The 26,575-nt window shown below is 55.1% G+C and overlaps 5 protein-coding genes across 5 annotated transcripts; 3 read left to right on the top strand and 2 right to left on the bottom strand.

Annotated features, from left to right (window-relative positions):
• Positions 1–180: 180 nt before the first annotated feature.
• COCSUDRAFT_42671 (RabGAP/TBC) lies at positions 181–3,308 on the top strand (the record flags this gene model as incomplete). Its single annotated transcript, XM_005646822.1, has 10 exons — positions 181–302; positions 451–547; positions 699–836; positions 1,109–1,319; positions 1,517–1,691; positions 1,821–1,943; positions 2,137–2,272; positions 2,561–2,656; positions 2,905–3,009; positions 3,189–3,308. The coding sequence occupies 10 exons, from the start codon at positions 181–183 to the stop codon at positions 3,306–3,308; spliced, it is 1,323 nt and encodes a 440-aa protein (XP_005646879.1).
• A 1,963-nt stretch (positions 3,309–5,271) lies between these two features.
• COCSUDRAFT_56027 (protein serine/threonine phosphatase 2C) lies at positions 5,272–10,065 on the top strand (the record flags this gene model as incomplete). The annotated part of the gene is made up of 12 exons (XM_005646821.1): positions 5,272–5,759; positions 5,905–6,306; positions 6,505–6,664; positions 6,814–6,921; positions 7,143–7,418; positions 7,577–7,681; positions 7,824–7,988; positions 8,212–8,418; positions 8,563–8,865; positions 9,058–9,187; positions 9,397–9,584; positions 9,934–10,065. 12 exons carry the CDS (start codon positions 5,272–5,274, stop codon positions 10,063–10,065), a joined length of 2,664 nt encoding a protein of 887 aa, XP_005646878.1.
• An 858-nt stretch (positions 10,066–10,923) lies between these two features.
• On the top strand, positions 10,924–12,350 carry COCSUDRAFT_56026 (hypothetical protein; the record flags this gene model as incomplete). Its single annotated transcript, XM_005646820.1, has 4 exons — positions 10,924–11,136; positions 11,230–11,394; positions 11,576–11,866; positions 12,123–12,350. The coding sequence occupies 4 exons, from the start codon at positions 10,924–10,926 to the stop codon at positions 12,348–12,350; spliced, it is 897 nt and encodes a 298-aa protein (XP_005646877.1).
• A 2,785-nt stretch (positions 12,351–15,135) lies between these two features.
• On the bottom strand, positions 15,136–16,843 carry COCSUDRAFT_6302 (hypothetical protein; the record flags this gene model as incomplete). Its single annotated transcript, XM_005646819.1, has 5 exons — positions 15,136–15,315; positions 15,553–15,654; positions 15,963–16,076; positions 16,274–16,342; positions 16,538–16,843. Coding segments are annotated over 5 exons (771 nt in total), but the record flags the coding sequence as incomplete, so codon positions are not given.
• A 1,177-nt stretch (positions 16,844–18,020) lies between these two features.
• On the bottom strand, positions 18,021–25,452 carry COCSUDRAFT_56024 (Piwi-domain-containing protein; the record flags this gene model as incomplete). The annotated part of the gene is made up of 22 exons (XM_005646818.1): positions 18,021–18,074; positions 18,354–18,510; positions 18,675–18,831; positions 19,257–19,401; positions 19,567–19,597; positions 19,762–19,844; positions 20,099–20,170; positions 20,221–20,357; positions 20,501–20,591; positions 20,806–20,942; positions 21,081–21,282; positions 21,602–21,796; positions 21,989–22,139; positions 22,267–22,380; positions 22,535–22,683; positions 22,868–23,071; positions 23,266–23,446; positions 23,692–23,792; positions 23,968–24,085; positions 24,281–24,471; positions 24,899–25,071; positions 25,269–25,452. 22 exons carry the CDS (start codon positions 25,450–25,452, stop codon positions 18,021–18,023), a joined length of 3,027 nt encoding a protein of 1,008 aa, XP_005646875.1.
• Positions 25,453–26,575: the final 1,123 nt, after the last annotated feature.

The following is a 26,575-nucleotide window of genomic DNA, read 5'->3' as shown; positions in this document are numbered from 1 at the left end:
GAACAAAGCTCACTTCAATTGATTTCAACAGTAAGCTGCTGAAGGGAGCATCGTAGAAGGGCGGTCAGCCATATACATAATTACTTCACCACAGCGGCATCTATCTCGAAGAGCACAGGCAGGGCTGTATAAAACTTGCTCAGGCTGGACCCTCCAAGCCGCAGAAGGAGGGCCAGGGACATGAGCCGCGCGGGGGGATCTTCATCGGGGGCAGCGCTTGCCGTTGGAGCTGCTCTGGGCCTGGGAGCTGCAGCGGCAGGAGCCCTTGCCGTGGCCCTCCTGTCCAGCCAGAAAAGCAACAAGTGCGCGCACAGTTTTGAAGAGGCAGATGCAGGCTTCATCTCAACTGCTGTCATCCACCGCCTTGTCAAGTGGAAGCAATCCGATATTGCTTCCGCCAAGGACCCTCCTTTACCTGCATGTGCGAGCAAACACCTCTTCTGCTTGCAGGGCTCAGCCCCTGACGAAGGAGGCTTGGAAGCAGGCCCATGATGAGGGAGGGAGGGTGGTGGACTTTGCTGGCATCCTGGAGCAGATCCGAATGGGGGTCCGCTCCTGATCACTCACCCACATGCCTGGACTGATGGGGCCGTCTGGCAGGCTGTGATCACTCCTTGACGTAGTCTCTGAGGTCTGCACGCTGTGAGAACATCAAGCCGGTTTCCAAGGAGTGCGCTGAAAAGTGGAGGGTGCTGCAGGGGTGTGACCCCGATGTAAGGGAGGAGGTGTGGCCCTACTTGCTGCGGCTGGTGAGCCCCAGCAGCACAGCGGAGCAGCGCAGCACCCTCAGAGCCGACCTTGCGCGCCGCTACAGCGACCTGCTGCAGCGCTGCCAGGTCCGCACCTCACCCCAGCAGCTCTGACTCATTAGCCCCTCATCCTCCCATTTCTGCCGAACCCGTGCCAATCTTCTTGCACATGCTGCTCTCCCTGAAGCTGTGTGCCACTCCACAGCAAATGTACCTCACTAAGGGCATTGCATTAACCCCATTAATTGTTCATAGCGGAAATTCCCCCAGTGCAACACTTCCAACTGCATTGTCCCAAGGTGTAACCTAAGGAAATAAGTAAAGCAGATCAAGCCAAAGGACGCATCTCCTGCGTGCAGGACCTGGAGACGTTGCTGGACAGTGCGGTGGTGCGCACCGGCAGCAGCGTGGCAGTCGCGGAGAACACCGGCGCGGCGCGTTCCGTGCCGGCGCACCTTGCGCAATTTGCAGAGGCGCAGCGCATCATCGTTCTGGACGCCATCCGTACAGATCTGCTGCAGCCGGACGCCGCCTCCGAATCCTCCCACAGAACCAATGGCGCCATGAATGGTGAGGCTGCCTCTCTAAAAGACATTCCAATTAGCTTCAGAAGAATGACAGTCTTACTAATGTTGCTCAAGAACAATGTACCATGCAGAGCCTTCAGCACTCATGCAGAACACTGCTGGGCGGGGGAGCTTAGCATGAGGCTGGGCTCAGTGACACAAGCGCCGGAAGGTATATGACGGATCTTTTGGGGTGTGCAGGCCTGGTGCCCTCAGCGGACAGGAGAGGGGGAGGGCCCTGGCTGGGCAGGGTGGCCGAAGAGACGCTTTTCAATGCCACACACCTGTCACCGGCGTCCAGGAAGGCTGCCGCGCGCTTGATACACCTCCTCTCCGCTTACGCCGTGCACGACCCGGAGACCGGCTACTGTCAAGGGTGTGTGAATCCATTCTTCCCACACATGTATACTTGGCATGAAAGTCATTTGTGTTTGCCGAATCTGTGCAAGTTCCCTGCTGAGTGTTTCACAGCTTGAAATACACGTTTGCTCTGGGTGGGTGCTAGAATGTCGGATCTGGCTGCGCCATTTCTGACGATCTTTGAGGACGACTACATGGCCTACTGGTGCTTTGAGAGGCTCCTGCAGCGCACCAGCAAGAACTTCCGCCATGACGAGGTCGGCATGAGGTGCGCTCTAGCAGTTCCCCCTTTGCCGCGCTTCCACCCTTGTGTTTCATCACTCTCGTGTCCATGCACATTGCTGTAAAGGACGAGGGGCACACATACCTGGTCTGCTGTGCCGCCCTTGCAAGTCCCTGCAATCTTGACCAACGCGACCAAAGTTATCGGGACTGTGTGACGTCCTGCGGACCGTGTGCAGGGAGCAGCTGAGGGGGCTGGCCAGGATATTGGAGCAGGCGGATCCGGTCGTGTTCCACCACTTGCGCCAGATTGGCGCGGGCGAGTGCTTCTTTGCATACCGCATGGTCATCGTGCAGCTGCGCCGCGAGCTCCCCGTGGCCCAGGCAGGCTTCCCCCTGCAGCCTGCCTTTCAGCAGCGCCTTACCTTCTTGAACATGATGCCTACAGATACTGAACTGCCAAATGACTGTCCAGCATGCACATCTCCGTGATGCCGGCTATGACAGCTTTTGATTTTGGCGATCAGCGTCAGCAACTGTGGCCAGCTACTGCATTTGGTGTTATCAAAGAGGTTTGGTTGCTGGGCCCTCATGACTGGCATCACAACACAGTTGCTAGAACAGCATTGTATTCTCATTGACGGGGTGCCGTATGGCTCACAGGCGGTGACCCTGTGGGAGATTCTTTGGGCGGATGACTACTGGCAACGGCTTGGCAGCTGGACCCCTCCAAGCTTGAGCAGGCCCTCCTCGGGCTCGGTGGGCACTCTGAGTCCCCTGCATGTCTCTTTTGAGCACGAGTGTCTTTTAAGCGCCAGGCCTGCATCTGCTAAGAAACCTAATCTGCTCAGCTGCTCGCAAGAAGTAGAACTTTGCTGCCTATCGTAAAGTGTACATAGCAACGCCACCATGCCTTTTGTGATTCGTGGCAGTTATAGGCTGACTGCGGATGTGTGGGGGCTCAGTTTGGGTCTTTTGATAAATTATCGACGCTGGGTGGGCGAGAGGAGCAGCCCTCAGTCCCAGGGACGGCCCCTGACCTGCTGCTGTTCTTCATTGCTGCCGTGGCCCTGCGCCAGAGGAGGCGCCTGATTGACGAGTGCCGGGATCAGGTGCGCGCTGCTCTCTCCTTTTCCTTCTTGCATGTATCTCTTTCAGGTGCAATTTGAAGCTGTTGCTGGAGATTGCTGTATGGAAAGTAGTGCTGCCTTCTTGCATCTGTCAAAGTCAGCAACATGTCCGAATAGCTACAGCAGTGGTGCTGATGTTGTGCATGCATGGATGCGGACAGGATGACACTCTGCGGCTCTTCAACAGTCTCAGGATCGACCTGTGGGGGTCTCTGCGCTCGGCTCGTGGCCTCCAGCGCTCCCTGGCAGCGCAGTATCAGCCCAGCAGCAGTGTCTACTGAAGTTGTTGGTGTCCTGTATTAATGCGTGCTGGTCTGATGAGAGCAAGTCTGCTTGCATCAGCGAGTGTTGTCCAGTCTTTTAATAGGGAACTGGTGAGGCTGCAAGAGCAGGACGGAGCTTTGAAGGACCTGCTATAGGGATTGTTGCCCAGGTTGCAGAGCAAAGCCTCTGCAGTGTACTATCAGGGATCAGGTTTTAAATTTGCTTGCAGAGGCCCACATGCATCATATATGCTGTTGTGTACCATGCCATTCAAGACTTCTTTGAACAAGTAGCAGAGTGACTCACGGTACCAGTGATGATTGAATTATTGCAATCGCCATCAGGCGCCTGCCGCCACATCCAGGAATGCTCTGTTGCAAAGATGTAAATGATTTTACCGTTGGTGCAGCGGCTGATGTTAAAATCAACAACACTGTTTATATGGAGCTCACTCGTACATGACACATTGCATGCACCAGATCCTGGGTAGCTGCCTTCACTCTAACGTGCTGGAAACATTTTGATTCATTGATTTGACAGTGGTAGTTATTTGACAGAGCTGTCTTCAAGTTGAAGAAAGTTGCAACAGGCGCTGTAGCGTGCTCTTCAACTTCCGTGGCAGCAGTGCTTCCAGATACATGAGACATACCCGATGACCTCCCTCCACTGTCCGTATTGGATGTTGTGAATGTGAGACAGAGCCCAGGTGATGCCTGATCATGCATGCTTTCTCCCAGCTGTTTGTCTCCTTTCCTTGTAAACATTGGGTGGTTCCCTATTACCTCATCAATCCCTCTATTCCTATTCATGAAAGAGGAAATTCATTGCTTGCACCGCTTAGGCTGCAGAGGTGACTTCAGGACATGAATCTTTTACAGACACAGCTATTTAGCAAAGGTGTACTTACCAAGAAGGACTCGGTTGGCAATGCACCACCCCTTCTGCAACTCTATGCAAACATCTGCAGTCCGAGATATCTCTGACGCATTGGCCTGCCCTGCAAACCGCGGACGCGAATGTTCATCATGTTGCTGCTAAAGGTAGCATCTGTTGCGTGCGTTGTGGTCGGATATCGAACATGGCGTTGGTGCTCTCGGAGGGCTCATCAGGGCTTACAAACCGAAGAGCAGGAGGTGCGGGTTTCTATCGTTGAAGCGCTTCTGCATATGCGGAGTTTCGTAAATACGACTGTGCTTCGTTCCTGAGATAATGATCATTCAGAACTGCCCAGTCGAAGGCTAGTAAGCAGCTGTGAAGTTGTTTTACGCTGGAAGAATGTTTACTCGCCACATTTGTTTCTTCTGTTGGACGATATGTGCCTTTGATATTTGGGGTGTGGCCGTAAGTGGACACAGAGCGCTGAGTTTTCATGCACTATCAAGCTCGTGCTCTTGTCCTCAAGGAGCCAAGAATGGTTGTACCTGGTGCTGATCAATTTACGCATTCTTCTGCTCTCACACCGTTATTTCTTGGATGCAGGCTTCGAAGAAACTTGCAGAACCAGAGGACCAGGGGGATATAGACGCTGCAGGAACAGACAGCAGTGCAGATGCCCCATCCTACCCAAGTGGTGCACCAGGGCAAGCTTTGCCATCAAGACCGATTGTCAGTGCCAGCATCAGGTCGACAGCCACGCCAGCAGACAATGCAGTTTCAAAGACTAGCGACAGCGCTGAATGCATGCACAAAGGGGCGCCACTCAAAAGCGAGGATGTAAGCTTGAGGGGTTTTCTATCTCAGCAAGACAAAAGGGGCCAGCAAGCGAGCGACATCTCCAAGAGCAGAGAGGCACTTGCCCCACAGCCATTGTTTCACACCAGCACACTGCCTTCCCGCACGCCGCGTCCACCAAGGAACCCCCAGCCAGTGGATCTCGCCCCATCGATATCAATCCTGACCGCTTCGCACGACAGCACAGAGCTGGACGCTCCATGGCCGGGCTTGTCTGCCAGCCCACGTGTGCACGAGGAGGAAGTCAGCATGCAGTGGCCAGGCCTGGACGTGTCGCAGCACAGCACAGCCGAGGCAGAGGCAGTGGTGTTCATCGGCAGCAGCGCGGCAGCCGCGCAGCCTTTGCCCCGCTGGGCGCGGGACGAGGATTCTGGGGGCAGCCCCAGCCCGGACTCGCCCCTGTCGCTGAAGCAGTGCTCGCCTGCCAAAGCACGACGCTCCAAGCGCGGCCTCGGCCGCACCTACTTCAACAGCAGTCGCTCCATCAGCAGCCAGGAGTCGTCGCCGCTCGCCACCACGGCCGCCGCCGTGGCCGCGTCGGCCAGCTCGCCGTTCGACCACGGCCTGCACACCTTTGTGCGCAGCCCGCGCTGGGCCGACCAGCAGGCGGGCGCGCATCGGGCCGCCAGGGCCGCGCACCAGAGCGTCTTTGTGCAGTCCAGCGTCAACAGCGTCGCCGGCGTCCAAGGCAGCGCAGTTGACGGCGATGCCTCCCCGCTCGCTTCCACCCCGGTCAGGTCAGGCGCCGCACTGAGAGCCACTGAAGCCTCTGTCCGTACCCGTCTGAGTTGCCGGCAAGTGCCATATGCTGCAGGTCTGGTGCCGCACTGTTCAATGCTCTGGCTGGCGCTGATCAGACACTGAGAATGATGTGTGAACCAGGTCCCCGCACGTGCCGCTGGTGCAGCACAAGAAGGACGCAACTGCGAGCTGGGTGGCGGCAGCCGGGAATGCAGCGGTGGCCGGAGCCGCGCAGGTGCGGCTGCTGCCGTCGCCATTTGCAACGGTCGACGCGGCCGCGGTGCGCTTGCCCACCGTGACCGACAGCAGTGCATCCCCCTCTGCCTCGTCGGGCCTGTTCGGGCGCATGCGTACGCTGTCCGCGCCGGAGCGCCGGACGGTTGAGGCAGCCCGGCCGCAGGCCAGCCCAACCAAGAGCGGCGCGGACGGCAGCCCCGGAGAGGCGCGCCTGCTCTCCGCGCAGGCCGCCTGGGCCGCCCTCGGCGGCAGCACAAGTCCCCAGCGCTGCTCCGCGGTCAACAGCCCCCGCGAAGCCTTCCAGAGGTGCCTCCAGCCGCCTGCTCTCTGGCTCCCTTGTTACCGTGCGTGCTCTTGTACCGGGCAATGCAGACCCATAAAAAGCCATGGACATCAATGCCCACTAAAACCTGTGACATGAGGGTTTGTTGTCCAGCTAAGTCACTCTCCTAAGGCCGGCAGGCGTGCATTGAGTTTAGAAATATCTGAGGTGCGTGCGTGCAGCATGGAGTCGCTGGAGCCGGCGCCCACGGAGGAGGGCTTCTACCTGGGCGGCCAGATCGAGAAGGTGCTGAGCGAGCTGAAGGACGAGGCGCAGCCCCTGCAGCTGCGGCGCTACTCGCGCAGCTTCAGCGAGCCCAACCTTTTCCAGCACTTCATGAAGGTGCCCCCAGAGCACCCTGCCAGCTTCTGGGCTGCATTCTGGCGCTTTTGTGCAGTATGAGATGTGCACTAGGGAGGTTGAAGGAGGTGGCTGTACATTTAAGTGCTTCCCTGGCTGAAATGCACTGCCCGGTGCTGCAGCAAATGCAGGGCATGGACGCGGAAGCTGCCGGCCAGGAGGCGGACAAATCCGAGGAGGAGGATGAAGATGAGGAGGGCGTCATGATGCGATTGCAGAGCACTGTGGAAATTATGCAGGTGAGAGCTTGCCCGTGTGCTCTCCTGCCATGCCTGTCATGTCATGCCGGATGAGTGGCTTCTTGCCACAACATATTGGGCCAATCTAATGAGAAGAGAGATGCATGACATACAAGGCAGTACGAGCGCCAAGTAGGGAGAAAGGGCTGCATCGCAGTGTATCTGCGTGTGTGGTATTGTGTTGAGCATTGGGGGTGTCAAGTTGTGGGGATGTGGTGCAGGAGAAGCACAGCGAAGCGTCGACGACTGCGCGGCTGCTGTCTGCCGAGCTGCGGGAGAGGATGCAGTCCGGCGCTGAGGCCTCCACGGCGGACAGCAGCGCGCACAGCGGCCAGAACGGGTGCGCGGCCGGGGCCTGCTTCGACAACCGCAGCCGCTCCAACTCCCTGAAGCGGTCGCGCGAGGAGTTCTCCGTGCCTGCAGCGCCCATCAGGCTGGATGTCACTGCTGGCCCCTCCTCCGGCCACTCCTACACCCTGGATGAGGGCCTCACTGAGGTGAGGCAGCCTTCACCCTGTACAGCAATATATTATGAGGTAGCTAACTGTTTTTATCTGATTCACCACGGTACGAGGAAGCCGGTCTCATGACCATAGCACAGGTTGTGCGCTGTGGTGGATCTCGGGCTAACATTGGAACACAATTGCTGTTGCAGGTGACATTGGGGCGGCTGGGTGGCAACACAATGGCAGTCAACGACAACGAGGTCTCTGGAAAACATGTGGCCATCCGCTGGGATCCCTCATGCAGATGCTGGCAGGTGCTGAGTCTGCAAGTTCAAACTTTGCGCCCTTCACGTCAGCAATGTAGATATCGCACCAAAGACTTTCACTTTGGGACCCTTTTTGCGCGTTCTACCCAGTGTGACGGGCTGATGCATATTCCGAGTTTCTGGTGCACAGGTCATGGATTTGGGAAGCTTGAACGGAACGACGCTGAACGGACGAATCATAAGCACCAGCAACAGGAGGCGAGGGAGGTTGTGGCGGCTGAATGATGGCGACCAGCTGCAGCTGGGCGTCCAATCTGGCGTGATGATCACATATCTGCCACTGGCCGATGCACCGGTGAGCCTCTGAGCAATCACATGCCCTGCCTTTCTTTCTCATATGTACCAGGACGCGAAGACAGGCACTTGTAAATCTCCTTTGCTCCTCACCAACAGCGCTGAAAATTTTTTGCGCTGCAGTACATCTGAGTGTATGCCTGACATCATGATTCTCCTCTGGGCAATGACTTCTCTGAAGCCACTTCTTTTTGCGCCGACTCTGTTTGTCTGCAAATGTGCAGAGTGGACTGTCCCTGGCGCCGAAGCCGGTGCTGGCGCCAACCAACTCGCTGCTAACGCTGCCGACGCTGCGCAGCGACGCGCTGATCGCGCTCACATCCCAGCCGGACTCCGAGCGCACCTCGCGCCTGCTCACACGCCAGCCGCGGCTCCACCTCGAGGCCTGGCTCGCCTCCTGCACCGGCCGAGAACACGCTCGCATGGGCCAGGTCCGCCTTCCCATCAAGGCCCCACAGTCACTCACGTCGCTCCTGCCTTGCCTTGCAGCTGCTGGTCCTGGAAGGAGAGGGGCCCGCGTGGTCACTGGCGGCAAGGAGGAATTACAATCTAATTAATGTTGAGCATGTTGGCAGGGTATGGAGGATGTGGGGGGCTGCGAGGAGGCGCTGCTGGGGGCATCGCAGCCGGCGGTGCTGTGCAGCATCTTTGACGGCCACTGCGGGCGCGGTGCTGCGGACGAGGCGGCCAGCGCGCTGCCGGCCCTGCTGGCCGGGCGGCTGCGCGCGGCCGTAGCGGGCCTGGCCGACGGCTCCGGCGTGGCTGCTGCCTGGCAGGACGCCTTCCGGGAGGCCGATGAGGGCCTGTGCGCCGAGGAGGGCTGCACCGCAACCGCTGTCCTCGCCTGGCACAATGCACAGGGGTCGGTCTGCTTGCAGGTGCGACTGTGGCCAATTCACACGATCATAGAAGTCTCAGAAGGCTAAGGTTGTTCTTCTAGCAGAGTGTGAAGGAACAAATCTCTTGCTGCATTGCGGCCTTTTGTGCATGGCTGCTTCGGTCTGCTGTGCAGTGCTCCTGCACTACGGGGTACAAAGCAGAGCTGGAAGGGGTCAATTGCCACGTTGCAGGCAGCAAACGTAGGTGACTCTGCGGCGTACTTTGCTCGCGTGCCCAAGAAGCGAAGCTGCGAGCCGGACGTCCTGCGGCTGACCGGGGACCATCGGTACACCAACCCCCTCGAGAGGGAACGCCTGGCTGGTGCGCCCCATGCAGTTCTCAATTCATTCACTGTCAACATGGATCGGCTGACTGTGTAGGAGCTGTGACACCTGTCTTGGTCCCTACTGAGGAGCAGTCCAGGAGAGTACTATCATGAAGCTCCCAAGGCCGGAGGGCTGCTTGTGGAGAGGGCTTCTTTAGCAAACGCGCAAGCAAGGTGAGGTGAGCATGGCATCGACTTGCTGCAGGCATGGGCGTCCGCATGGGCGCCAATCGCACGCGGCTGTATGGGCTCAACCTGTCGCGCTGCCTGGGCGACAAGTTCCTGAAGGACCAGGATCTGGGCCTGAGCGCGGTGCCCCACGTGAGCGAGGTGGTCTGCCTGGAGCCGGGCGCCGCCGCTGTCGTGGTGCTGGCTTCCGACGGCCTCTGGGACGTCGCCGACGGCGCAGATGCCCTCAAGGCATGCCCCTCCCATGCTCTTCTCATAACCAGCACTGGCTGTGAGCCGCGGATGCCCTTGCCGTGCTATTTGCAGAAGGAAGATGCTTTCCCGTGAGAGTGTTGGTTGCAGAATACCTTTTGAAAAGCACGTGCTGCCAAGTGGAATCTGCAGAAAGCTCCCCATCACTGCCACCGGAACCTGTCAGGCAGGCACCTAAACAAGGACGAAGATGACGAATTAAATGAGCTGGCCCCAGTGTTCAGAGCAAGCCTCGACGGTTATTGTGAAGGGTGCTTTGTCTCTACTATATTTTCTAATCATCTCTACATGGTCTGCACAGGTGGCGCTTGCGGCGCATGCGGACTCGGGCGGGTCTGCGCAGGCGATGGCGGAGTCCTTGCTGGCACACGCGCAGAAGCAGCGCAGCAAGGACGACATCTCCGTCATAGCCATCACGCTGGCTGCAGACTGACTGGCCGCGACGGCAGCGGCTGACGGTCTCAGCATCATGCTCTTGTTATTGCCTGTGATGAACCTTACGTTGAGAGCTGATGCTCAGCGCCGTTTCTGGCAGATGCTTGCTGGCAGCGCATGCATGCACCAAGTGACTTTTGGAGGACTGCTACGCAGTGACTGCTTGCAATGTTTTGATCGCAAAACGGCTGTCTCGCAGAATAATGATTGCTTGAATGTGTCCCCCTACCAAGAGTTTCGAATGCAAGTGACCACAAGGTGTGCCTTAAAGGAACGCATGTGGGCAGATCGGGTTGTGCGCATTAGAGGTTAACATAATCTCTTGGATGGTAGCTGTTATGAGGAATGAAGTTGCAGGTACAGATCTTCAGAGCGTTGTAAATGTAATTTCTAACGCTCTGAAGATCTGTACCTGCAACAATAAGTGATGCCATTCCATTCCTCATGCCACCCACTCCGAAGAAGTGGTGCTGTCAAAAATCTTGTTTATGGCGTCGGAAGCATAAAACTGCCAGAACAGACTTGTGGTCCTTCTGGAGTTCAACATTTTCAACATTCACAGTATGAGAATTCTCATACTTCGAAGATCAAACAGGGATCCTGTGTGATTGTGCTGCATCAAACAAGTGCCCTCTATGGACGTGTAGATACAGAAGTTTGTAGAAAATTTGCAGAAACAATGCACGCATCCCAACCCGGTGTTGCCATGAAGATGGTGAATGTACCGAATTTGGATGAGGAAGCTGTCGAGCCAGCGCCTTCCTGATCAGGCAACCGTGCCAGGTTGCCAAGTCCATCCACGTTTGTGCCACCTCATATCGGATCCCTCGCTTTGCAGGCAGAATTGAGTGCAGAGATGGACGATGCCGAGGGGCAGAGCGCCGTGCCGGCCAGCTCGGGGGCTCCGGCAGCCTCGGGCGCTCCTGACGCTCTGCAGTGGACCCAAGCCGTGCAGCAATGGCAAGCGCAGGCCCAGGCCATGCAGGGAGGCCAGCAGAGGAAGAACGGGGCTCAGGCAGCCCCGCCTTTTTATCCTTTGGGCGCGGCGCACCCGTACAGCTTGTACCAGGTACATCTTGCGTGGTTTTTGTTGGGAGCACGCGAGATTCCGCGGGATGGTTCGATTGCCCGGCTTTCTGACGCTGTTTGTGGCTCCGCGCAGCCCTTGATGGCGTATCCGCCCTTCTACAACATGCCCTTCCCATACCCACCTGCCGCTTCAGCCGCCCAGGTCCCGAGTGAGCACGCGGCCGGGGCATCAGTGGCTGAGAAGAAGCCTGGAGACACAAACGGGCAGAGCAAGAGCGGGGACGACTCTTCTAACCCGGTGGGCGTCCTTGAAACTGTCGTCTACATGCCCATGTGTCTGATGGTGCTGGAAAACTGCGGGCGTGGATAACATCGCGTTCCCAGTCCAGCCCGTCCAGCTCGGATCGCGACTTATCTCCAGAGTGGCAGCGTGACGTGGACTGGGTAATTTTCACTCATGCACTCCCCTGTGCGCGCAGAACTCGAACGCTGAGGGCGAGCAGCCAGCCAGGACAGCCAGTGGGGGCGTGAAGCCCGAGCTGCACGCCCAGAGCCAGCCAGATGCCGCCCCCTACCAGGGCCTGGTGCCCACAGACGCCACCGTCAACAGCACTGCTGCCCTGGCCGCGCTGGCTGCAGCGCAGGCGGCAGCCGCGAGCGGACCTGACGCCGTAGAGTTCTGGAGGCAGCGCGCCGGGCAGCTCGCAGGATCCGGCGTGGACCTCACCCAGCTCGCCGCCAGCGCCGCAGGCCAGGCACATGTTGTGCAGGTGGGTCATTTCTTCGAACGATCTTTTACAACTTTCCACAGTCACATGGCCTTCGCACTCGAGCCGCCCATGCTACAGACTGCTCTGTCACGTTGCTGTAGTCTCTCTCCGTAGTCTCTGTAATCTCTGTGTCTGCCAGAGGATAGCTTTCTTCCCACCAAAAATCTGAAAGTACTTACCAACGAAAATTTGCGCTTGCAGCTACAACGTCAGTGAGGTTCAGCCCCTGACAGTGGTGTTTGCATCACCAAAACAGGATGAGAGGGAGGTGAAGCGGCAGCGGCGCAAGCAGTCCAACCGGGAGTCGGCGCGGCGGTCGCGGCTGCGCAAGCAGGCAGAGTGCGAGGGACTGGGGCAGAAGGTGCTGGACCTGGAGACGGAGAACGCCAAGCTGAAGGAGACCGTCACCATCCTGCAGGCGCAGCTGGATGCCGCGCTCGGCAAGACAGCCGCTGCGGCCCCGGCAGCCGCCCCAGTCGGATGAGGCTCGCGAACAGGTCGATAAGGATCGCCGCCAAAATTCTGGGGAGCGAGCTCGCAGACAGAGGGGCAGCATGCGCTGCGATGACAGTGCTTTTGTGCTTGAGAGATGTGACAGATGCGGTGATGGGATCAGGTCAGGGTCGCTGCTGATCGGGGGTGGCGCCAGATATCATTTGAGCGGAACAAGCACCCCACCATGTGCGAAGAATGCAGCTGTTGGGTGCGGGAGATGGTGCACAGATCAGGCGCGCCTGGCAGCAATGCAGCGGCTGCGTATTGGTTGCAGGCCGCTGCTGGCCGCTGGGACCACAGGCCGAGGAGTGTTTGCGTTGCAGCAAAAGAGAGACTGTCAAGGAGATCTGCAGGGGTTGTTCTGACCCCTGGGCTCCTGTGGGTGCCCATGTCGTGCAGTGGATGATAGAGTGCAAGAGCCTGGTTCTGAGAAAGGGGCCAGTTGGAAGAGGTTTGAAGTTTCTGCGAGCAGCACAGAGGAGGTGCTGGTGAATGAGAGCAAGATTTTATGCGAGGTTTCCCATGTTTCAAGCGGACGATTTGCCTTTCTGTCTGTTTGAGAGAGGGGGAGAAGACAAGCGACTTCGTGACTTTGATCAAGGTTTCAGTGCTTTGTTGAGAGGGTGCCCTGCCCGCGCAAGGCATGAGGAATATCCAGAGGGTGCTGAAACCCGCAGCACCTCGAGATGAGTGAGAGACGCTAAGGGCCGCGCAGAGCCACGTTGTACAACAACTTGAGTGAGCGTAGGGCAGAATTGACCTTGACATGCAGCACCCATGACAGTATGCAGCTGGAGTGCTGTGAACATGTGCATGCACCCAGTCTTGCGCAGTATGGCAGCTCTTGTTGAACATGTAGCAGATTTCCTGTGAGAGCCATGTACCAGGAACACGTCGCAGAGTCAACAATTCTTTGGTCACAGGAGCTGCTGCCAGTGTCTCTATTTTGACCTAATAGTGGATTGGCAACAACATTTTTAAAGTGCGATGTGGCCATGCTGTTCATATGCCACATAACATGATGGTTGATATCGATGGCCCGGATTACTGTTGCTGGTTGTCACCTAATGCTGTGATGAGTGCATGCAGCATTTACTTGTTATTTGCTTTTGTACCCCGCCATGTAGTCAATTGTCATGATGATGATGATGATGGGTCACTGCTCAATTGAGAGTGCAATGCGTAACAGAAACGTTTGCTGGTAGCAAAGTTGCTGACACAGGCTGTACAGTGGTGCAATGTCAGCTGCACAGCCAGAAATCCATACAGCAACACTGCTTTGAGTCCAAGTCCTGCAACAGCCGGCCTGTACACATCTCAAAATGGTCCACAGAACCCCGCGATTGAAGTTGCCGCTCTCAAGGACACCAGGTCTCCACAACGGCATCACCTAGACCGAGTGTAGGCTTCAGTATGAGCTTCTGAATATCTCTGATGATGGAAGAATTAAGCACGAGATGATTACTCATCTATGTACAACTTGGGCCATCTCGACATGCATGACACCCGGACAGCAGAGTTGCTCTCATGGTAGTAAAGAGTTTCCATCATAGGAAGCTCAGGAGCTCATTCATGGCCTATGGCAATATCACCTGATGGGCTCCAACTCAACGTCCTGCCTTGCAATGGGCATGAAATAGCCTCATTGCATACCGGCAAATCCTAGTCAAACTCTGACCAGCTGCCTGCAGTGCCCACGTCCAAGCACAGCCGGGCAGCATCTTGCACTGACACAGCAAAGGCATACTGGTTCTTCCGTTACTCGACCCCATAAGAGCGTGCATCAGTTAGAGAACAAAATCGTCCAGCAGCTGTACCATAAAAAGACCCAATCATCTCGTTCGTTCTCATGAGTCTTTCAACCACCAACTGTACATCCTCAACAGCCAATGCAAAAGCTGTGTCACTGCGTTGCAACCGACTGCACAGCAGCCTGATAGCAGACATGTGGCAGAGCTCGGAACACCTAAGAGATGGCAACCCATTAAGGGCCTCACAGAACTGCGCAAAGCTGTGGAGCGCAGGCCCTGCCTGACCCCTTATCAGCTGCAGATCAGTCACACTGTAAGCACAACATCGTGCTGCCCGCAGCCCCGCTGCCCTTGTAAGGCACCTGCTATTATCATTGCTGTGGAGGTGCAGAGACACGCTCGGCACACTTTCACCCTGCAAGATTTCCTGAGATATGTATCGTGCCTTTCCTACCAGGTGCTTTCATGTTTAGCAGGTCAAGCTGGCACCTCAGGGTCCAGTGGATTTTTTGTGTGTCGTCGGCCCCTGAGACCCTTAGCAATTCCCCTCAGGAGTCGGTGGCCTTGAGGGAGCCGGTGCGTGGGGAGGCGCGCGTGACGCTCTGCTCGCTGAAGCTGTTGAAGCGGCCGTTGACGGCGCCGTTGGTGTCTGCGGCCGGCACCGCTGTATACACCGGCAGCTTCTCGCGCGCCGTCCCGGCCGCAGCAGCCGACAGCTTCAGCTGCAACAGCGCAACAGCCCCACACCGTCAGCACTGCCTGATTCTTTGCAATTTCTCTTCTTGTGTGGGGCCAGACCTCTCTCTTGTGTCGGGCCAGACAATCTGGATCTAAAATTGATCTCCTGTCAAATCCTTGTTAGTCGCAGCTGTTACCCCTTCAGGATGACGAGAGTGTGCATTGAGTTCACAAAGAAGCCCGGGAAATGGACAGGCTCGTCATGAAGCCTGTGCATCATCCATTCTTCCTGAAGGGGTGACCAGGGAGCAGCAGTAATGGATGGTCAGGGACAGAAATACTGACCTGCGAGTACCAGATGATGCCGGACATGGCGACGCTGATGCCGGCCAGCTTCTTGAGGGGCATCTCGTCGCCGAAGAACATGCAGCCGCCCATCAAGATGATCACTGTCTTTATGTGGCCCACCACGTTGTATGTCAGCGATGACGTCGCCCCGATCACCAGAAACGTCGACAGGCTCACCTGCACACCCCGCCGCTCAAAGCTCAGCAGACACCCTGACACCGTTCTCAAGACCCCGGCATCGGTCAGCCACCCATCAACACATTGTCAAGAGCAGCTGAGGTGTGGTGGTGCTCCTGATCAGTGCTGCCGCTCCCAGGAAGGTCACATGCTGATTATCAAGCGCATCTTTTTCTGGTCCTCAAAAGAGTCGTTGTCTGAAAAGACACTGGGCACAAGTGTGCGGGTGTAGGGCACCAGGAGGCCGAGTGCGGCGGAGATGGCAATGGCGGCGATGGCTGCGAAGGAGTATTGGTAGCCCAGCAGTGTGCCAGGGATGGGGTCCGCCCAGCCCAGCGGCTCAAAGATTGGAATGAGCACTCCCAGAAAGCCCGCCGCTATCGGCGAGTACTCGTTCAGCAGCTGCGCACAGCCACGCGAAAAAAACCCGTCAGCACACCGTGTCAGAACACATCCAGCAGAACTGCAGCAACAACCTCACAATATGACTTCTGATCCTATCAACCATCCAAATTGGCCACCTCACAAAGTGATCTTTCATCCTGGTAACGGTCTCTTCCCAGACTGCCTACTGTGGGGCCCTTGGGGGAACAGAAGTGGGGATGAAGTATGAGGTGGTCAGCCATATCAAGCGGTTGTGGGGGCACCTGCATGCTGCCGGCCCCCAGCTCCTTCTGCTTAGTGCCCGCCCAGATCTGGTACAGGGCAGTGGACGCGACTGCCCCACCGCCCACTCCCCAGCCCACCCAGTTTGAACCCATCTGCGTACAAGTAGGATAAGCTCAGCGACTTGTGGCTCAAGAAGTGTCAGCTTACAATGCAAGTCAATAAGTACTCGCACAAAGAGACAAGCAACAGGCAACAGTGGACAATTGTTTCATCTTGCTTCCGGCAGAGGCAGAAAGCATGCGCGCACCTGTGCGTCTGTCACTGTGGACAGCCCCACGCCACAGCAGACAACTACAATGGCCGCAACCACCTTTCGCGATGCCCTCTTCCCGAAAAACACTGCCTCTGCCAAAAGTACCTGTGCGCATGCGCAGTGGCCTGGTCATGAGACCCTGCTCTCTGTGCAGGTCTTCTATGACACAGGGAACTCCCGATGCATGAAGGGGTGCCAATGCTGCCGGGACCTTAAGCACAGCTTGATGCACATTATCGAATGCAATTGATCATTCGATTGCAGGCTGTCTTACAAGGAGCCTTAGCAGGATCAACTCACCGCCGGTGCCACAGCAATCTTGCTGATCTGGTAGAAGCCCACTGTGTTCAATTGGAGGTTCAGATTGTTGAGGACGATGTACCCAACATAAGCGCCCGCCAGTGGTGCGATGGCTATCTTTGGCAGCTTTTTGGCCTCATACAGGCCCATGTAACAGAAAACCTTCATGCCTAGGAGTGTGGTGATGGTGTGTATTAGCGTCAAGGCGTAAATGAAATGGAACCCAAACGTAGTCATGACCGCCTTGTTGGCAAAAACAATGCCAGAAGCGCTGACAATGTTGAGCAATCCATAGGCAACAGGCTTGTAGAACTCGGACACTCCTTTGCCAGCCATCCTCACGCTGCTGCCACCTGTCGGTGGCTCGCTTTGGGGGATCGAAATTTGATTGATTGCCTAGCCAATTTTCCTAATTACAGTGGCCATCGTTTCTCCTCTATTAGAATTTCCAAACCTACCTGACAGTTCGCAACAGTATTTTTCAACGTGTTCTGGATGCAACCTACGACCCACCCAAAAGATCCCGCAACGTATGATTGTTTAGAAGAGCAATTCTGATCAGCAAGACTCTAATGGTCGGGTATAAAATTTGCACCACGAATCTGGCCATTCGGCTGCGAGGTTCCGGTTGATCGATGCGTTGCCTCTCTAGGCTCTGCCCTTTTCTTTCTTCGACTCTCAGTAGTAGAGCAGGCAGACTGATGGATCTGGTTTTGATATGTACGCTTCAAGACATTTGAGATCACTGTGCCAGCGGGCTATAGATGTTTAATACAGAGGAGAATAATTTCACGGGGGGAAATTGGATGAAATCTATGGAATGATTGCGGCGGCCGCCGCATTCAACGGAATTTCATGTCCGCATCATGCGATGATCTCTGCATGCGGCAGAGCCATGGATCGCCATGATGCTCAGCCTCTCAGGTTTTAGTGACACTGCTCAAGCCTTTTGGAATGAGGGGTGGATGGTTGCCGCACAATTTCTTCAAACTTTGGGAATGACTCCTCCATGCAAGCATGCAGGAAAATAGCAAGCATCAGTTAGGGGGCTAATACACAGCCTTTTGTTCTATCTGCATTTCTCATATTTTGGCCTCAGGCAGCAGTGCATTGGATGTGAGACAGCCAATGAATGTGGCGAACATCAAGAAAACATCATTACGAAAACACCACAGGGAAGAGTCAATCTCCAATTGTAAGAAGCCAACAAGTACTTGAAAGAAATAGCAGCAAGTTTTCGCACCCACAAGTAATCTCCACACATTTACGTGCAATGGCTCAATAGGAGAGGGCACACTCAGCTAGTACGTCAGAGCGAGACTTCCTTCCTGGTCACTCATAACGCCCATCTTCAAAGCAATAACAGACCTCATTAAGAAAGCAACACAACTCTGTTTGGAATTGATGCAGAGCGCGCTCCTCTCTGGGTGCTGGCAGGTACATTAACCAAAGCAACAATGCACGGTGCAAAGCGAATCCCTTTTCAAACGTAGTACATCTTGCAGCGGAGGTTGGCGTGCGCTTTTGCACACTCAACCTGCAGGACATCCCACAGCATCCTCAGGTCATAATCTGTAATCTGCATTTTGGCTTTCTGCAGGAACAGCTCGCAAACAATGGTTTTATCAAAAGTTGAGAAGAATGGCGAATTAGTGTACAGGAGGCATTCATGGCTATGGACGCCAATGCTGATCAAACAGTGAGATGGGAAACCTCCCTTCAAGTCAAGCACTGTCCCTTCAGTAAGGCTGACTGTGTTCTTGTGCGGCACCGAAGGCGTTGCGAGCTGCGCGGGGTGACAAAGAAGGAGACGCACGTTTGTGGGTCCGGTGGAGCCCGAAGAGACAGAGGTCTCCGTGTCTGACATGCCCTCGCTGACAAGGATGCGGCCGCGGAAGGCAGCCAGGTGGGCGTAGTAGCAGGGTGGCACGATCGACACAGAGCGCGTGCAGCGGCAGAATAGGTAGCACATGCTGTGCACACACCATCCACTCGATCAGCCAAAATAATTGCCACTATCTGGGTGACTGCTGTGAGATGGTGCTCCCATCGCCACTGCGAAACGCATCAGGAAAGAGCCTTGGTAAAATGTTCAAAACGCATTGCACGAAGTGAAGGGATTTGGGTAGGGCCATACTCATAGGTGAAGCTCTGCAGCTGGTCTGGGCCGAGGTTGTTCTGGTCCAGCAGGACGTGGTAGTGCACGGGGCGGCTGGTGCCCTGGATGGAGGCGTGCGCATTCAGGTAGAAGTCATACTCCTTGGGGTGCACGATCGCCCTGTCCACAACAGTCCCTGCAGCATGCACATACTTTTCAGAGACATTGAGAAGTTGCAACCCACAGCCATAACCTTTACTCTACACATTCATCCTTCTTTGCATGATGCAATACTTGCATTTCAGCACAGGCCATATGAGGTAGCCGTGGCTGGCAAGGGGCGGTACAAATACTGAGCACCGTGCCACGGTTGAGATGGGTCTTGCTTGGATCTGGCAAGTCCATCAAGGGATATCTGGCACCCTTTACAGCGCCGTGTCTGCAGACAAACCTTGCCTTTGGCAAGAAACTGTGTGATAATACAACAACAGAGTTGCAATTTCTTTCCTTCAGAGCCATGCCGCCTCGTTATGGCAGAAGTCCAGACCCAGGTTGACTTAAGGAATGTCTCCATAAAAGGAAGGCTGGGCTTGCCTGGGAACACATTGCCGTTCCTGTCACCGTCCCTGGGACTCGCAGGGAAGAGGCGGGTGTGGTGGCCCTTGGAGACTACCACGTAGGTGATGGGGATGTCACAGTCTCTGACATCGCATTTTCTCTGCTCGCAGATCGCCTCCACAATCTGAGGGATCTCCAAGCGCTGCACCTGCACAGCCCATGCCCCCTACCTCAGTCCTGTGCAGCCATCTGGCACACTACCACAGCTGGTGCAGCAGGGTTCTTTAAGTGGTTAAGAGCTCTTCAGGCTATTCAATTAATAAAATTACTTTAATGGTCATTTTGCTGTGGAGGGGGCCGTGGAGACTTGCACCTGGGGGTACTGGCCCTCTGACACGCCATCCCTGCAAGCAACGCAGAGTCAGCAGAGGGGCCATTTCTGACTGCGGCATTCGTTCTTGCAAGTATCAACACACTCCATGCAGGCATGACACTTCGCAATAGAGCCCATTCTGACACCCTGTATGGTGCTGCTGTTGGAAGAATGAATATGGCAGGGGATGATCACCTGTACGCAATGATGCGCCTTGGATTGGCACCGGTCGTCTTCTCGTAGAGCAGCAGCAGAGTCCTCACCGCTTGCTTCAGGTTCTGCACAACACAGCAAACACTTCAATGGACTCCATAGAGAGTTCTTTTGCATGGCTTTCCCGTATATCAATTAAAGCAGCCTTAATCTTGGCCCCGGCTGGCGGGGGGCGGTACAAATACTGAGCACCGTGCCCACGGTTGATTGGGTCTTGCTTGGATCTGGCGAGTCCGACAAGGGTAGGATTGTGGCAGCCCTTAACTGCAGCTTGTCTGCAGGACGCACCTTGCCTTTTGCAGGAAAAGCGTGTAATAACAATAATAATAATAATAATAATAATAATAATAATAATAATAATAATAATAATAATAATAATAATAATAATAATCTTGTCAGGGTGAAGAAGAGATGCTGCAGGCAGGTCTGAGCCAAACGTACCAGGATGACCTCGACGCGGTGCCCCTGAAGCACGATCTCTGTGCCAAAAGAAGACAGAGAGTTGTCCAGCGAGCCAACAACTGCCGCAACAGAGGGGCTGCTCTTGTTGAAGCCCACAGGGTGTGAAACATCCACGCCTGCGCGCCACCACCGAGCCTCAAGGAATGCAGACCACAGACTGCAGCATTCTAGCGCCTATGACCGCCCAGCGCACTAAGGATGATGCAAAGTCCAAGCGTTCCATGCATTTGAGGCAACAAGGCTCCAGGGAAAGTCTCACCCAGCACCATGAAGGGCTCCTCCATCCACTTGACAGGCCTTGAGATCAGATTGACATTGATGCCGCCCAGCTTTGCGTTGATCTTCATGGCCTGCAAGCAGCAGAGGCAGCAGTGAAAAACTCCCGCAGGATTGCAGCATCAGCAGCACTGCTCACAGATGGATCTTCTCACTCTTCATCATTTTGTGCAATGTCAGCAGCAGTGCATCTGACTAGCTCTTGCCCACTGGCAAAGAAGGACTTCCCTTTCCGAGATGATGACATAAAAAGGTGGACAGCCAATAAGCAAAGCATGCAAAGCGCACCACATTTGCGACGTACTGGTCGCGGCCGCGCCTCGGAGGCGTGCAGATGCCACCCTTCTGCGGATTGAAGCACTGGCTTGGGACCCCCAGGAAAGAGTCAGACGCTCTTTTGATTGCCTTGTACACCTCCGTCTGATCTGCACTTGGCAAGCTAGTTGTAAGGAACATTGAACACATCTCTAGCGCTCAGCTAAGGCGATCCCTTGCTGTGCTCTTAGCAACCCACGCCCATTTGACAGATTTGAACGGAAGCTGTGCGGTTGTAAAGTGCGCACTCCTTTCTGGCAGGACGACAAATATGATGTCTGGGTCCCTCTTGAAGAAACCCTTTGCAGCCTCAAATGCGGCCACCATTGTCTCCCCAGGGAAGTTGGAGTTGGGGTTGTGCCAGACAATGAGGGAGTCTGGCACAGGGGTCATCCTGGGCACCTGTATGCCCAGCTTGGTGCAGCCCCTCACCAGATCCCACATGAAATTCTGCAAGCACCAGTGTGCATCGTTCAGCCTCTGTGGCATGTGCGGAATGTAACAGATGAGTCAGGCTGCTGACAATATCTGGCAGCACTTTCCTTGAGCAACGGGAAAATTTACGACCATAGGAGTCACAGCTTATGTGTAAGCCAGATTTCTATTTTAGGATACACGCCAGAGCCACATGACCCAGGTGCACAAGCAGCATGCATTGGGAGAATCAATGGATGCAGCTACTGGGGCTTTGATGCATGGCGATAGCATGAATAATGACTGCAGCTTGATAATTGCGTGCATATGGCAGACATGCAGGCTGCAGAGTCACCTGGAGTGAGACAGGGTCATCAGGGGGCCCTGCAGCGTTGCGCTGGCTGCAGAAGGCGGCAATGGCGAATGAGGTGATGGTGCCAGGCTTGAAGAAGCCGGTGCCGCGCATGTCCCAGGAGCCGCGGTCAGGCTCGGGCGTCACATTGCGGTTGTTGTACTGCAGCTCTGGCGGGGGCAACTGGCGCCCAATCACCTGCGCATGCAACCTGCATCTCAGTGCCGCACACTAAAACCAACACCAAAACCTTTCAGACGTTTTGGGCTGTTAATTTTGCCCAGGTCTATCAATGTTCATTCAGGAGAAGCTGATCTCATGCAGCATGCTCAGATAAGAAGGGGAGGGATGTGCTGTATATTCCAGCAGTCAACAGCTTCCAGGGTTCACCTTGAGCAGGTTTGGGTCCACATCCATGCCAAACGCCTGGACAATAGGATCATGCGGCAGATCTGCAAAGTTCCTGAGGCATCTCTGTAGGTACTCCTTGCGCTCCTGGGGCCTCTGCGCAGATGTCTTGATCATCTCTGCAGTCTGGCGCCTGCCACAAACAGCGGTTCGTGTCAGTGATGCAATCTATTTGCTCATATTTAAAACTTGCCAGTTTGTTACAGTTCAGGCATCATGCAATACTTGAAAGAGGTCTGGTTGGGATAAAAGAGCATTACTCATCCAGCTTGAGGCGCCTCTGGCCTGAAGCAATCCAGCAGACCTCTGGTGGCAGCCACACCGGCTTGGTGGGTGTCCCCACGTTGATGCAGGGGACCTCAGGGTTCTTGACGCTGCACGCACACTCCACTTCCTCAGCTATTGCATTACGAAAAGCGATGCATTGCAATGCATCGTCTGTGAGAAGATGTTGGCAGATAATTCTCGACCCATTAAAAGTACACCTCCTCTTACATGCCATGTTCTGAACTCTTTCAGGGGTTATACCTGATGTGATAATGCTCTTCGTAATACTGTGCCACTGTCATCTCCTTGCCATCCGCCTCATTGTGGAATGTCAGATCTGCCGGCCCCTTTGGCATCAGCCCTTTGGCGCGGTACTTGCGATTGAAAGTGCCACCCAAGCGCACTTCAACCTGCAGCACAATCCTCAACTGAACATCTGGCCTTCCTCCACGCGACACCCCAAACAAGTGGCATCAACTTTGGGTCAGGGCTAAGGAATTCTACTAGGGACATTTTATTTCTGCTGCAAGGTGCTTTGGGAATGTGCAGCTGGGGTGACAACACAACCATCTAAGGACACAAAAGACTGGTCACCTTGAGTCCTGTGATGGCCTTGCTGGCGGTGCGGTGCTGCTGGGGAGTCAATCGATTAAAGTCCCTGGGGCTGCGCAGGCCTGTTGCCCTCATCAGGAAGTCGATGACAGGCTGGGGCTGCAGGAAGGCGGTCGCTGCCAAGTCGACATTAAGTGTCAGGCCGCCCTGAGAGGGGCGCAGCGACTGCTGGTAGCCCAACCACACCTGCACGGCAGCACTGAGACTCAGATAGTCTAAGGTAGAGACAGCAGCATGACATGCATGCACAAAAATGTGCATGTGCTTGCGTGCTGACGGTGATGCATGCGTGCTGGTATGGAACAGATAAGTCAAGGTCCACAGTGCTGCTCTATTTTTTGGATTGTTTGGCAGTCACAAGGGGATTGGATGATAAGCACAGCTTTGGTGGGAATGGTGCATGCCTCGGCGCCGTTGCCCAGAGGCTTGACTTTGGTGGGGTCGTGCCAGAAGATGGCACGCGCAAAGGTCTTGACATCGTCGCGGTAGCTCACAGAGTGCTTCAAAGCGATGTCCAGGGCCTGCACAGCGTCCTGGGGTATCTCCTCGCCTTCCCCTCCACTGCAACACAGCCACATGGTCTATTACTTGTCGTTGAAATGGTCAACGAGCCTGCTAAAGCCAACAGTCTGCATTGGCAAGCATGCTGATGAGCAGATGGCAGATGGCATGACGGAGCAAAAGTGCAAGGTGAGCACCATGAGAGGGCGAAGGAATTTGCATCAATACATCCATCTTCTGCCCTGCAAGAATGTTGCATGGTCCAGCCCTGACCACCTAGAAGGGTGACGTGAAGGGGAGCCAACCTGACAAAGTCATGGAGGGTCCTGATGTTGATGGTCTGCGCCCACTTGATGGTCACTTTGAAGCGTCGTGGGCGGTCAGACTCACCATCTGTTGCCTTGACCTGGCAGGCAATCATGTGGGTGGATCGGCTCGGCAACACTCGGCAGACTGATGACGATTTCATATATGTTCAGCATCAGTACGTATGAGGACAATGCACGAAAACATCATTGTGTGCAGTGACATTTCTGTTAATGAAGTGGAATATATTGCACTAAAGGTAGAAGGTCTCGCACCTCAAAGATGTTCTCATGCTGCGGGAGGAACAGCTTGGCAGCATAGATGCTTTTGCGCCCGTCAAAAGCCCACACCTTGGGCCAGTCCTCTTGCTCGGCAAGCGCTGCTATCACTCGCCTGAGAGCACACCATTGTGCCCGTCTATGATACATGCTTTTAATGCACGAATGCATGATACCGCCAGCAGTAAACCGATGTACTGGAATGCTCCACAGTGCCTTCTGGCCTTGTAAAATGCTGGGTTGCATGTGCTCCAGATGCAAGGTAAAAGCTTTGTCTAGCTTTTCTACAAGGTTGCAGGGGTGCTCATACCTTGACAGCTCAGCTGTCATGGGTTTGGCTGGGGCCTTGGCAGGGAGGTTGGGCGGGGGACGGGGAGGGGGGCCGAGAGGGGGGCCGGGGAGTTCAGAGATGTCTCCAGTCTCCACTGTTGACACAGATCTTGTCTTGCTGTCTGCCTCAGATCGGTTTACAGAGGCGATGGAAACGTCGTAGTGGAAAGCCTGGGACACAACCACCCGTTGTTGAGACTTCAAGATGTTTTACAATGCTATCAGTTCACATCAATGTGCATGGTTCAACAAATGCTTTGATTACAAAGGGGTGAAGGCTTGCCTCCTTCAGCTTGCAGGAAATTGGGAAGTGGTTGGCAACGAGCTGTATGGTGCGGTGAGACATTGTGCCAAACCCGGGCCTCTTTGCGCGAGGCTGGATCCCATATGCCTGCATGCCATGCCATAATATTGGCAATGACTGGATCCCATGATGCTCAGCTCAAAGGTGACAGACCACTTCTCCTATCAGCTCTGCTAATAAAAGATTGGTCATTGCCACCAAGAAGAAACAGAAGAAGAATAAGAAGAAAAACTTAAAGAAGGCGATTACATGGCAAAGCTGTGCTGCAGCAGAGCAGGCTTCAGTGATTTGCACCTGGAGGGCTTTGGGGAATTCAGTGAAAGCCCGCTCGGCGTTTTGAGCACTCGCATGCCGCCCCTGCAGGGGGACCATCTCGCCCGGCCTGGCAGCGGAGCCCAGCTGCGCCTCTCTGTCCGGGCCAAACCTTGGTGGGGGACGATCGTCGAAATCTCCACGCCCGCGGCCGCCTGCATGCATGCATGTCTTCAGTGCATGCTGCAGATCCACAGGAAATGACGGCAACAATTCTCTGTGAAATTACTCTGTAAAGCGCAAAGAAAGCCGCTCTGCAACAGTCGGTGAGAAGGCACGACGCAACCTGCATGCAATTGCAGTCTTTGAAGGGGCTGCATAGGGATGCGGAGCCGAGAGAGAGAGTGGTTACGGACCTCCGCGGCCCCCGCCGCGGCCGCCACCACGGAAATTGCCACCATAGCCGCCGCCGCGAAAATCGCCGCCGCCGCCGCCGCGATAGTTGCCACCGCCGCCGCCGCCGCCGCGATAATTGCCACCGCCGCCGCCGCCGCCGCGGTAATTGCCACCGCCGCCGCCGCCTCCACCTTGGCCATAGTCTGTGTCAGCACATGCACATCCTCTTGAATTTATCAAAATCTGCCAACTTCAAGCACAGCAAACACAGAGCTCACGCATGCCATGCCACAGTGTGCAGGAAGGAAGGTATCATTGGCTTGCAGGATATTCTCTGCATGCATGCTGTACAAAACAACCGTCATGGGATAGAAGTTACATGCATACAGCCAGTCAGAAGCTCCATTAGATCGTTCATGCATCACGGTCATGCATCAGTACAAAACACTGCGCAGATGTGAGACATGCATGCTCAAGGGAGAGATATCCAGAAGAGGTTGGTGCTCACCGCCTCTGCTATAAAACTGATCACCTCCACCTGAAAGCAAACAAAGATGATCAGCATATATGCAAATTCCTTAGGCTCAGGGCAGCCCAACCACAGTCGGTTCATGCATGAAGGCAACTTGTTGCATGCAGGCTGCAGGGTCGGTCGAGACATGACTCGAAGATCATGCGACAAAGCAGAGGACATCGAGGGACAGGAAATGTTGCTTACCACGGTCACGATCCCTATCTCGGTAGCTCATGTTGCGAAGTCACCTTTCCGCACAGGCCGCCTGCACGACGAGGTAGTAAAAATTTGCGCGAATATAGCTGCGTTCTTGAGGTATAATCAAAGCACTATCATACATTGCAATCACTTCGTGAATGGCAGTGTGCAAGCGGTGCAATCCTGGCGGACTTTTGTGCAGACCTACCTCGGACGAATCTCACCTGGAGGCGCCAAGCGTAGTGAGCTGAATGACTCGTTGCTCTTCAGATCTACATGGAGTGTACTTCTGCTTCAAGGCACAGTTGTCGAATGGATTGTCTCGAGACAACTTTGGTTGCTTTCAGATCTCTGTCTTCACGCTTGAAGCTCCGCAAGGTTGTGATGAGGTACAGCATGCTGTGCTAGCGCTGCGCTGCATGACATGCATCCTTGCATCAAAGATATGCTGCCTCTCTTTTTAGCCCACAAGGCTGTTGTTCAAAATTTAGCGAATTTGCAAAGGGCTCTCATGTTCAGGTGGTACTGTGCAGCCGCAGAGTCACAGAATGCCAAGAATGTCGTCTCTGTCATGGCAGATCATGATCTGTGCCAACGCAAATGGGATGTCT

The sequence above is a fragment of the Coccomyxa subellipsoidea genome (assembly GCF_000258705.1).
Source record: "Coccomyxa subellipsoidea C-169, whole genome shotgun sequence".
NCBI classification, from domain to species: Eukaryota; Viridiplantae; Chlorophyta; class Trebouxiophyceae; family Coccomyxaceae; genus Coccomyxa; species Coccomyxa subellipsoidea.
Note: the sequence above shows the minus strand (reverse complement) of the source record. Positions and strands in the feature narration are given on the sequence as shown.